This window comes from Mus pahari, chromosome 18 (genome assembly GCF_900095145.1).
Source record: "Mus pahari chromosome 18, PAHARI_EIJ_v1.1, whole genome shotgun sequence".
Classification (NCBI taxonomy): domain Eukaryota; kingdom Metazoa; phylum Chordata; class Mammalia; order Rodentia; family Muridae; genus Mus; species Mus pahari.
This window is the reverse complement of record NC_034607.1, coordinates 32,458,055-32,470,161: the sequence shown is the minus strand read 5'-3', so window position 1 is coordinate 32,470,161 and position 12,107 is coordinate 32,458,055. Positions and strand designations below refer to the sequence as shown.

At 43.0% G+C, this 12,107-nt stretch overlaps 1 protein-coding gene across 3 annotated transcripts in view; it reads right to left on the bottom strand.

Moving 5' to 3' along the window:
• Ppp4r1 (protein phosphatase 4 regulatory subunit 1) overlaps positions 1-12,107 on the bottom strand; it is a 54,497-nt gene that overhangs the window by 16,285 nt on the left and 26,105 nt on the right. For all 3 annotated transcript variants that reach the window (XM_029531186.1, XM_021217940.1, XM_021217941.1), the window contains exons 8-11: positions 11,939-12,004; positions 11,227-11,385; positions 9,763-9,890; positions 1,258-1,790 (exon numbers count right to left, since the gene is read on the bottom strand). In XM_029531186.1, the coding sequence (XP_029387046.1) occupies positions 1,258-1,790; positions 9,763-9,890; positions 11,227-11,385; positions 11,939-12,004 (886 nt within the window). The remainder of the gene's footprint in view (positions 1-1,257; positions 1,791-9,762; positions 9,891-11,226; positions 11,386-11,938; positions 12,005-12,107) is intronic.

The following is a 12,107-nucleotide window of genomic DNA, read 5'->3' as shown; positions in this document are numbered from 1 at the left end:
AAAAAAAAAAAAAAAAAACAGGTGCAGAAGGCAGCTGAACACACAGATCACAGACCACAGTTTTCAAAGTTTAAACAAGGTTTTTAGCTGGGTATGGTGTGTCACACTGTAATAATCCAAGCTCTCAGGACAATGGGGAAGGAAGACTTGGGGCCCGCCTGGGCTACAGAATGAGATCTTACCTTCCCCACAAAGAAACCAAAAGAAAGGTTTCTGTTTTGAAAGAATTGCTTAAGATTTTACTTTATTTGCTTAAAATGGGTATTTCTCAAAATTGAGCAAACTGATAGTTTAGAAATGTTAGTTTTGGGAACAAAAAGGGTAAAAACCATCCAGAATGTGGTATTACATCTGAAGATTTGCAAAAGTTTGCAGTTTTAGGATTTAAAAGTTTTTTGTTTTGTTTGGTTTTTTCTTAGAGACAAATTCTCATGTAGACCTGTCTGGCCTGGAACTTTCTATACAGGCTAGGCTGGCCTAGAATTCAGAGATCTGTCTGTCTGCCTCCCGAGTGCTGGGATTAAAGGTGCGCATCATCATGTCTAATCACATCTGAGCATCATCTGACCGAATCTGCTCTTAGCCCTGCTCCTAAGCTCCAGCAGGCAGAACAAGGAGAGCCTTAAACATCTCACTTCCCATTTAAGGACTTAATACATCTGCTACTTGATAAGAGGCAATGCTTTCTTTAGAATTGAACAACCAGTTCAGTTGACCACAGCGGAGGACATGGGCCATGTATGTGATGTCCCCTGCCCCTAAAATACAAATTTGAAAAAGAAATTATTCTTGTAAAAGTCTAAAGCTCGCTCTTTCTTATTCTCTAGCCCGTCTCCTCTCTCTTCCCCTTCTCCCCTCTCTCCATGTGACCATGGCCGGCCTCTCTCTTTCCAGCTTCTCTCTTTCCCCCTTCCTTTCTACAATAAAGCTCTAAAACCACTTAAAAAAAAAAAAGTCTAAAGCTCTTAAAACATCATACATGTGAAAAACCAGAAATCTATGTCCACCATATAGACTACAACACTGCTTTAAAAATAAGACCCAGAACAAAGTGAATATAGCAGAACTCAGAACTTAAAAATTATAAATGTGAAACACTGAATAACTGCAAAAGGTGATTTCTGAATGAACACATCTATTCAACAATAAACAGCAGAGAGGAGCCATCTTAGACACACAAATCCGACCAGCAATGCTGTCTTAAAGGGCATGTTTAAAATCACCTTTAAATAAATACTACAGTGGACTCTTCCATACCTTTCACATCTGGGTCATCCATGTGCGGCTCAAGATTTTCTATCATTTCTTCTAGTTCCTTCCGGGTAGCCATGGTGATATTGGGAGAGCCTGGTACAGGGGCTGCAGCGGCATCTCCTGTTCTCTCTGGGCTGAGTCTCTCCTTGGGGTCCTGTTGGAGCTCTTTATCAAGATCTATTTTAGGTAGAGGAGTCCTCCAGAAATGGAAGGAGTTGAACATGTCCTGGTCTAAGGGAGTGGCCTCTGGGGAGCTGGTGCCAGCGTCTGGCCGGGACGCAGACGTGCTGCTGGTGTCAGGCTTTCTACCATTCTCATCATTGCTAGCTGCTTCCTGAGGAGACTCTGAGGACAAAGTACAGAGTAAGGAGCTGTCCACTGGAGCACGCGCGTCACCTGCAGAGTCCCCAGGTGTCTTGGCAGCACAGCCTTCGAGTGTGCTCTCCAGCCTGGCACTGGAGTGAGGGGCACCAAGGTCTGAAGGAGCGTCCTCTGGCCTGCGATGCTCTTCTTCTACAACACCACTGTCTCTCATCCTTTCATTGTTTCATTTAGGGGAGAGAAAAGAAACATGGAAGTATAGACATAATTACTGGGACAGAAGGTCAACGACAAGTCTGACACAGCATTCAGACTAGCTAAGCACCCACAGGAACTCAACAGTCTTGCATGTTACACACACAGCTTTTCCACCAGTTGTTCTGCAGAGGCGAGACACCTGTCAAACTTGTCCAAACAGTCAAGCATTATTAACAGCTGGAGAAGGCGACACTTAAGAATCCTGAGATGCTGGGGACAGAAGAGGTAACTCAGCAGTTAAGGGCACTGACTGCTCTTCCCCAAGGACCCAGCTTCAAATCCCAGCACCCACACAGCAGCTCACAACTGTCTGTAATTCCAAGATCTGACCCTCTTACATATATATACATGAAGGCAAAAACACCAATGCACATAAGATTAAGATAAATAAATTTTAAAAAAATGATTTAAAAAAGTCCTAGATACAACAATACTACTAATATTAGTAACAGCAGGAAGAAGATTCTAAGATACACACAAATTTTAAATTATCTATTCAGGGATTATTTGTATTCTACTCAGGTCCAATGACACAGAGAAAGCTGAGAATCAAAACATTTTTGCTTATAAAAGAAGGATAAAGGACACACACACACACAACTCTAGAAGGCAGCAGAGAAGACACTAACTCTCTCAGATAATGTATTAAAAGCTACTTAAGTGTAAATACAGAACTATTTTTATTTCTTCCACAATCTCCAATGCTACTTCAAAAACAGGGTTTTCCAAGACGGGCTGTGGGAGAATGTGAGGGCTGTGACCACTAACCACTGTCTTTCCAACGGCAGCCATTGACGCTACGGCTTCTCTCCTGTCTGTAAGACAAGTAGTTACTGAATGGACACCCACTAGGACCCATGAACAAATCAGGTTTTGGGATGTGGTATGTTGGTCTAGGTAAACTGTACAAATGAAAGAACCCAAATTCAATCCCCAGCACCAATATAAGTAAGCCAGGAGGAGCTACACACCTAGAGCCCCAGTGCTGGGGAGATGGAAGCAAAAGGATCTCTGGGGCTTGCGGGTCTGCTAGTCTGGGTGGATTGGCAAGCTCCAGGTTCAGGAGACCCTGTCTCAACAAATAGGGTGGGAAGCAACAGAGATGACTGAATTGACCTCTGGCTTTTACACACACACCGCAGACCCACACATGCATGCGCATGCACATACATGCACACTCTAGCACAGTCATCTTTAGCATAGACAAATAAAAATGAACACAGGAAGCCACGCTGGGCATGGTAGTGCACACCTGTCAAGGCTGGAAGATCAAGAATTTAAAAGGAGCCTGGCCCTCCATAGCTAACATGAGAAAGCTGAGGTAATAATTACAGGTAAACAAACATTAAACTACAAAAGCAAATTACTATCATAACAATTACACTAGTCAGGTGTAGTGGCACACGCCTTTAATCCCAGTGGATCTCTGAGTCCCAGGTCAGCCTGGTCTACAGAGACTTCCAGGACAGCCCTAGCTGGGAGAGTGACTCAAAACTTAACTTTTACTCCACCCCAAACTAGAGAATGAGTCCAAAAAGAGATGTACAGGGCCGGGCGTGGTGGCGCATGTCTTTAATCCCAGCACTCAGGAGGCAGAGGCAGGCGGATTTCTGTGTTCGAGGCCAGCCTGGTCTACAGAGTGAGTTCCAGGACAGGCAGGACTACACAGAGAAACCGTCTCAAAAAACAAAAATAAAACAAAAACAAACAAACAAACAAACAAACAAAAAAAGAGATGTACAGGGCCACAGGCCCTGGAGGAAATAATGTGACTTTCTAGAAAAACCCCAAACGTGCTTTGAGGCAAACAAAAGAAAAACATCCCAAGAAGAGACAGGCGCAGCACACAGGCCAGTGCTGTGAGGACAGGCAGCAGTGAGAACACAGGCCACCCTCCTGCAGCTAAGGCGACTACAATGGCTGACAGGGACGGCACAAAGTCCAGACACTTCTGAGTTTAACCTGCGGCCATCACAAATAATGAAGCAACTGTCAAACCTATCAGATGGGCTAGAGAGATGGCTCAGCGGCTAAGAGCACTGACTGCTCTTCCGAATGTCCTGAGTTCAAATCCCAGCAACTACTTGGTGGCTCACAACCATCCAAAATAAAATCTAATGCCCTCTTCTGGTGTGTCTGAAGACAGCTACTTACATATAATAAATAAAATCTTAAAAAAAAAAAAAATCTATCAGACATCTTTTCCTAAGACCCTCGCTCAAGTAGTGCAGAAGACAAACTGGAGAGAAGCCTGGCTGCAGGAGTGCAATGTCAGCACCAGAGATGACAGACCATGTGTGAGCACAGGTGGGGTCTCCATCAGAGAGTCTGGCTAGGGTGATCCGATAGATGCCCACAGCACTAACTAGATGCTACCAACATGAGAGCAGGTTCCACAGGTTAAATGTCCAGGTCTGGCCCGGTGGATTAGGCACCTGCTAAATCCCAGGTAGTGCTATCTATGAGCAGCTGAGACTCACCAGCGCACAACATAGGGGTGAGCAGTGTAGGAGGCAAGAAACAGTAATGCTGAAAGGCAGGTTAATCAGAAGCCAGGGGGAAGAATGACAGACAGAAGGGTGAAAGAACGGAGCAGCCCAGGTAATAGTGTCTAAGAAGACAATCCAGGCTCATATGGCTTGAAAGTAAAAGGACAAATAATGGTCAATGGAGATGTATATAAATTTGTGACTTGAATGTGGTAAAGACAAAATGAGTTCTCACAACACACATGTGCCTAGGTACACAGTGTCCATGCAGAGATACAAAGTATCTGAGAGGTCTGTCTAAAACTCCTCAGCAGCACAACAGAGTATCAAACCGGAAACTCAAGAGGAGCGTAAAATATAAGGGTGTTGCAACATCCTGTATGGCATCAGTTTACTGTGTGCATGTGTGTGCCCATGTCGCCTGCATGTATGGAGTCAGATCCCCTGGAACTGATATTACAGACAATTGTGAGCCACCCTGTGTGTGCTGGGAATTGACTCCAGGTTCTATGGAGCAGCAGCCAGTGCGCCAACCACTCAGGTGACTCTCCAGTCCCAACGTAGGTTTTCATGAAAGCACTGAGCTCCGTTTTATAATACTCACCATTTTCAGAAACACCTGCTTTTTAAAATTTAAGCTACAAATCGAGATTTTATATGCACATGTCATCTGAAAACATGGCATATAGCAAAAGCATTTGATATCTGGTGCTTCTCTTCCCCAACTATAACCCATGAGATGCACACACACTGCATCTGTGTGTCTAACAGGAGGTGACTGAGCAGCATGGGAGGGGCCACCTTAAGGGGAAGAGACTCCTGTCCCATTCCTGACTTGCTGAACCAAGGTACTCTTCCAACAGCTTGTGGCCAGTGCTACTGTGAAAAGTGTCTATCCCCAGTGTGTATAAAGTGTACATTTATGAGCACTCTGGCCTGTTAGCCATAGCACAGAATCATTTCCTGCAGTCAGAAACTGGATGACAGCCGTGTACTTATTCTACATTTGAAAAATACAAAGTTAATACTTGAAAAAAAATGTCTAAAACTTCTCAAAGGGTCAGGGAAATCCACATAGGCAAGCAAACATGGGAAAGTGGCGCTGGGACATCTGGGTGAGGGAGAGACTGCTGTAGGGTTCCTTATTTTCCAGAATCATTCTACATAAAAATTTAAAATTATAGTAACTTGGTATTCTGGAGGGGCAAGGTGAAACCTTAGACTTTATCATCTGACAAATTTAAGGCACTCTAAGTAGCTGTCACTCAGGACAATGGACTCCATGGACTGGGTTATCGGCTCACCTTCATGTTAATTTTAGCATTGGCCCTGACAGTCTAATGGAGCGAAATTTCTTCCTTTCTAGCAAAAGTAAATCAATTAGTATGCTGAAAGTTAAAACACTAAGTTTTCTTTTTTTAATGATTAACAGTTATGTGAATTGGTGTCTTGCCTGCATATGTGTCTGTGTAATGGTGTTGGATCCCCTGAAACTGGAGTTACAGAGTTGTGAGCCTCCATGTGGGTACTGGGAACTGAGCCTGGGTCCTGTGGAGGCGCAGCCAGTGACATTAACCACTGAGCCATCTCTCCAGCTCCTGTGCTTGTTTCTTAAAACACAAAACTGTTAAGAAATGAGAAAGTTTGCCCTAGTACTAGGTTCTAGGAGATACTGTATGTGTGTGACTTTGACTCCCTAAACTCCATCTCCTCCCGGAGGTGCTTGCATCATGACAAGCCCATGTAACTTGTTGCCAATAGCAACTCAATGCTATGGTACAGGATAACTGTGGTTCTGACCAGAGCTGAGGAGTCTGCTTCTGGAGGAAGAATTAGTCACATCTAAAACAAGTGCATACAAGAGCAGCAGAGGCAGCTTTCAGGTTTTTCTCAAGAAGAACCCTGAGTGAGCTGGGTATGATGGGGCCAGCCTGTAGTCCAAGTACCAGGTAGGCATGAGCAGGAAGATCAGGAGTTCAAGACCAGCCTTCACTTCACGGGATCCTGTCTCAGCCTCTGATTCCCATACAAGTTAAGCTCCAATACCCTCAGACTTCCTTAACAGAGGCTTGGGAGCCTAGCAACCTAGAACAATTACTTCAAGGACAAAATGACTCATAAAACTTCTAGTTTAAATATAACCAAGCCAAAACAAAGCAAACAACAGGATACTACTTCCAAGCTAAATTCATAATTATATTATGAAGTAATTAAATGAAGCTTTGACATTAGTGAAATATTTCCAAATTATTGAATCATAACAATCAACTATTGTTCAGATACTTGAGTTTTGAAGATCAAACCTATAGATTCTTAGAATAGTTCAGTCAAGATTTTTATTTATGGGGGTTATTAATTAAAGGGGAAAAATTTCAGGTGTGGTAGCACATTCTTTTAATCCCAGTACAGCTAAGGCTACATAGAGTCCCTGTCTCAAATATTCAGAAGGAAAAACAAGGCAAGTTGGAAGGAAGGTAGGTGAAGCACTAGGAAGAGCTTTGGGGGTGACCTACTGCATAAAGGTATCAACTTTCCAAAGAATGACAATCTAAACCACACACCCACAATGAGTCAGGTCTAGTGAAGGTGTCAGCATAAATGAAAGATACAGGCCAGGCAGATTCAATGGATATGCTTGTACTCTAAGCATGATGAAAGCAAACCTATCATTTCCAAAGACATGGCTTCAAACAAGTGCTGTACAGATCCTAAGCTACTCAATTAGGCTCTGATCCTAGGAGCCGTTGGTATGGAGACACTGACTGGTATTTTGTTAATACATGTGAAACGAACCTTTCCAACAGAGAGCAGTAAGCAAAAAAGGCAGGGTGAGTCCAACAAAAGACATGCAGGACAGCAGGACAGCAGGCAGCCAGGCAGCCAGGCAGCACTTTCAGCAAATGTCAGTGTCCACTGTGGATAATTACTTCTGCTGTGATGGGAATCAAATCCTACCACTGACCTAGAGTCCTAGCGCTCACTACTTTAAACTTTGCATAACTTTACAAAGTAAATCTCAATGCTTTAATCTGTCTGTAAGCAACCTTTGTCAGCATCTTCAAATAGTATTATAGTCTGATAGATCTGATAAAGCCAGATGTCTGTAATCAAGAAATCCTTCTAGAAATATTAAGCGACAGTAAATGTTTCCAAACAGAGGAAACACTACACACAAGATCAGCAGTAGCGGAAACCTAGCAGCAAAACTGTCCTCAGAGGGCCGAAGAGATGGCTCAGTCGTTCAGAGTTCGACACCCATGCTTGGTTCTTGGGAAGCCAGCCACACTGGGTGGCTCACAGCTGCCTAGAACTTCACTCCAGCAGACCTCATCTCTTTTAGCTTCTATGGACACCAGCAGATATCACATGCAATACTCTCACGCACACATACAAAACATGCATGCATACCCACACTTACACATCATATACCCACAGACACAACATATAAAAATAAAAAAACAAAAAATGCCTTATGTGTTTGACACTGACAAGTATGAAATCTAGGGAACTGAAACAACCCTGACCAGAGTCCAGGTTTACACTGGGTTCCCACACTGGCTGGAAACCACACCAGGGCTGTCTAAGGCAAGGCGGTCATCACTTTCTGAGGCAGCAATACGAGCATGATGTGTAAACATGCCCAAGCGTTTACAGTATTTAAAACAGATCCTTCCTTACACAGGGACTCTCTTTCCTTACTAAATCATTAGCACAAGTCAATGGCAACTATAGACAGTCCAGTGCTACAAATAATACAGACTTGCACCAAGTCACATCTCATGTTATAGTGCAAGTCAATCAAGAAGCCACACTACTTGTTAGTTGTCCCATAAGCCTAATAACCGCAGCTATACCAAGTACAGCCCACAGCCCACAACTGCTCCTATTGCACCTCACTGTGTACCAGCACAGCGAGGCTATGCACACTGCTGACAGTGCTTTTGTACTTACGACAGCAGAGTCTGCATGTGTGACAGAGAGTGCAGTGTTTGCTACCTGCTTCTACTGAAGATGCTCTTACACACTTCCCTAGACATTTACACAGCCACTTATTAGACTCTTTCCAGATTTAAAATCAAGTTATGTGCCAACTTAAGTACACTTAAATTGATCATTAAAAATGTAAGTGAAGGGGCTGGAGAGATGGCTCAGTGGTTAAGGACACTGGCTGCTCTTCCAGAGGTCCTGAGTTCAATTCCCAGCACCCACATGGTGGCTCACAACCACCTGTAATGGGATCTGATGCCCTCTTCTGGCATGCAGGTATACATACAACTAGGATACTCATACACATAAAATAAATAAATATATCTTTAAAATGAATGCAAGCAGACTTCACAAATGCAGAGAAGGCTGCATGACCACCCCCCACCGTCCTTATCAAACCCTTCTAACACTGTTCTGAAAGAACTCAGACCGTGCTTGCTAGGAAGCCCTAAGAGAAAGATTCTCTTCCTTTACAAAAAAGCAAACAAAACAGTACCTCAGATGTGTTTGCAGGACAGTGGGAGAACAGGCAAAGGGTAAAACAAGGCAGCAGAGAAGAAAGGAAGAACTGTCAAATCAAAACACCAAGAAAGCAAATACCACAGTACCAAGACCTATAGAAGAGAATGGTCATTAGCATCACGGCAAGGGCCTGTGTGTCAACATCATGTATGCAACAGCAGAGGCTCACACACCCTTCCATGCACTGTCTGACCCACAGAGTTCTCTGCTGAGCTATAATAAATGCTAAGAACTAACTAAAAGTGTCAACGGAAATTCTTTAAATCTAGAAATCTGAAAATCAGAGTTTCAACCTCTATTAAACTTTGGTTATCTTAAAGTTGTTCTTCTATTTAATAAGTATATTATTAATTTAGGGCTAATCATTAAAATGCTTCCCTCAGGGCTAGAGAGACGGCTTAGCAGTTAAGAGCACTGACTATTCTTCCAGATGTCCTGAGTTCAATTCCTAGCAACCACATGGTGGCTCACAACCACCTGTAGTGGGATCTGATGCCATCTTCTGGTGTGTCTGAAGAGAGCAATGGTATACTCATAAAAACAATATAAGTCATTCTTTTTAAAAAGAATGCTTCCCTCAGTTGAGGGATTATAATAATCTCTTTGTACAGAGAATCCGAGATCCACGTTAAATTGACTGTAAGGAACAATAGAGAATCAGAGTAGACTATATACAGAAGCAAACATTCAGGTAGCATTTTAAGACAAAAGCTTTCAGTAAATTGTGTCAGCACCAATAGTTTCATTAACTACTCAGTAAGTCAGGTTTGCCACTCTCTGTGAGGCATCAAGCTGAATGTTACAGTCAGCAAGTACCTAACTGAAGGACAATGTATGTATCACAAAGAAACTACAGAGCACTCGCTAACTAGCACTATCCTGCAGCACAGTAGGAAAGCTGTCACAAGTACACAGAGCTTCGCCATCACACCTGTCTCTGTCTTCAGCTGCGGAGTCTTCCGAGCTCTTGCTCTCATCTTTAAAGCACTGGCCGGAGCTTGATGGATTAGCAAACGTGGATATGAAAGGCCCCAGAGACTGAAAGGCTGCTTGGCGAACCTAAGAAGAAAAAAGGACAATAATGAACATAAGCGTGAAGAGGTATATATATTTTAATGCACACATACTTACTCTGCATATACAAAAGCCAAAGTATGTTCAGGGTAACAGAAAAGCCTTGTAAAAGAACCCCGACCCTTTCTTCACTTGACTGGCTATTCAGACAACAGGCGCTGAGTGGCATATACTAATCAACACAGAGAAAGAACTGTGTTCCTGTACGCTTCAAAAACAAGAACGAACTGTGCAGACCAGCTGGCCTCCAGCTACCTGCCTCTACCTCCCGAGTATTAGGATTAAAGATTCACATCCTCAATACTTGGGAAAAATACATATTAAAAGACAAAAAAAAAGAAAAGAAAAGAAAAGAAAAGTCAACGAGGTTTACAACCATTAAGGAGTCAACAACCATTAAACAGCCAAGTTAAAAACTTGATTTGTAAAAAAAATACTTTCCAGCTAACAAAAAGACAACCTTTAATAACCTTCTACTGACTAGTCTTATATATTTATCCGAGTAACATAATTATAAAGTCTTTCTTTGGGGGGAGGGTGTTCAAGACAGGGTTTCCCTAGGTAGCTCTATCTTAGAACTCACTCTGTAGACCAGGCTGGCCGCACACTCACAGATCCTCTACCCCTGAGTGCTGGGATTGAAGGTGTGTGCCACTTCTTTTTTTTTTTTAAAGATTTATTTATTTATTATATGTAAGTACACTGTAGCTGTCTTCAGACACTCCAGAAGAGGGCGTCAGATCTTGTTTTACAGATGGTTATGAGCCACCATGTGGTTGCTGGGATTTGAACTCTGGACCTTCGGAAGAGCAGTTGGGTGCTCTTACCCACTGAGCCATCTCACCAGCCCGTGTGTGCCACTTCTACTTGGAGTAAATTTGAAATCATCAAGCTAGAGAAATGGCTCACAGTTAAGAACATGCTCTTCCCGCCGGGCGTGGTGGTGCACGCCTTTAATCTGAGCACTCGGGAGGCAGAGGCCAGCCTGGTCTACAGAGTGAGTTCCAGGACAGCCAGGGCTACACAGAGAAACCCTGTCTTGAAAAACCAAAAAAAAAGAACACGCTCTTCCAAAAACCCTGGGTTCAGTTCGAGCACCCACCACCCACGTGGTAACTCACAACTTTCCACTACTCCTGTTTCAGGGACTAATACCCTCTCTTCTGGTTTCAATGGACCCCAAATATGCATGTCGTGTATATATACACACGTACATGCATGCATACAGGCAAAACACCCATAGATGTAAGATAAAATATTAAAACATTTTTTTAAAAATCATTTACTTTAGTCTCAAAATGTTTTTAAAAAGCAATGTTACCCAACGTGAAGGATCACTGATCAAGTTAATAAATAGTGCTGATAACTTTGTCCGTCGGATTTCTTGACATGTTGCACAGGAGACAGCCATGAAGCACTCAGCACAGGCCTTTCGGACGCCCCACACATTATCAGAGCACAGCTGGAAGAACCTGGGCAGCTGTGAGGATATACGAAGAGGCCAGTCACTTCCCTGCCATTTTCTGTTTTAATGGTGGATATTCTTAAAACATACAAAACGTATTTAACACTGGAACTCAAAAACTTCTAATGAATCACACCCAATTTATAACCCCCTAGAAAGGCAAAACACAGCTGGCTGTCATCTGAGAGCTCACAGCTGAGTTCCTCTTGCCAGTGGATGTATAGACAGTCTACGCATATGAAAGGGAGCATGGGGCACATGCATGTCACAACTTAACTCCTCTGCTATGAGATTTAAGTGCCACCACAGAGAGGATCTAGTAAAGCAAGTGCTCTTGTGAGGTTAAAGACTCAGGTGAGTGAATTAGGACTGAGTCACTATGTACAAGTGGGAAGCTAACAGGGTACCACTGTTTAATGCTTAAAGAAGCAATCCTTATCAAAACACATTTCAAACATCAACTTGCAGTTCCAAACTTACAAATATCACTCTGGTTTGCAGTCACGGGGGCATATTAATAGACTCTGCTACTCTGTACTGATTATTCTTTAATACCTTAGATACTTACCAACATTTCTTCTGTAGCTTGCTGGCCAACTACACTGCAAATATCTCCAAAATTGGCAGCGCAGACCTGTAACAGAACCATCACTAAAATTTCAATATTGCATATGAGTTCCTTAAAAACATTACATTCCGGGCTGGTGAGATGGCTCAGTGGGTAAGAGCACCCGACT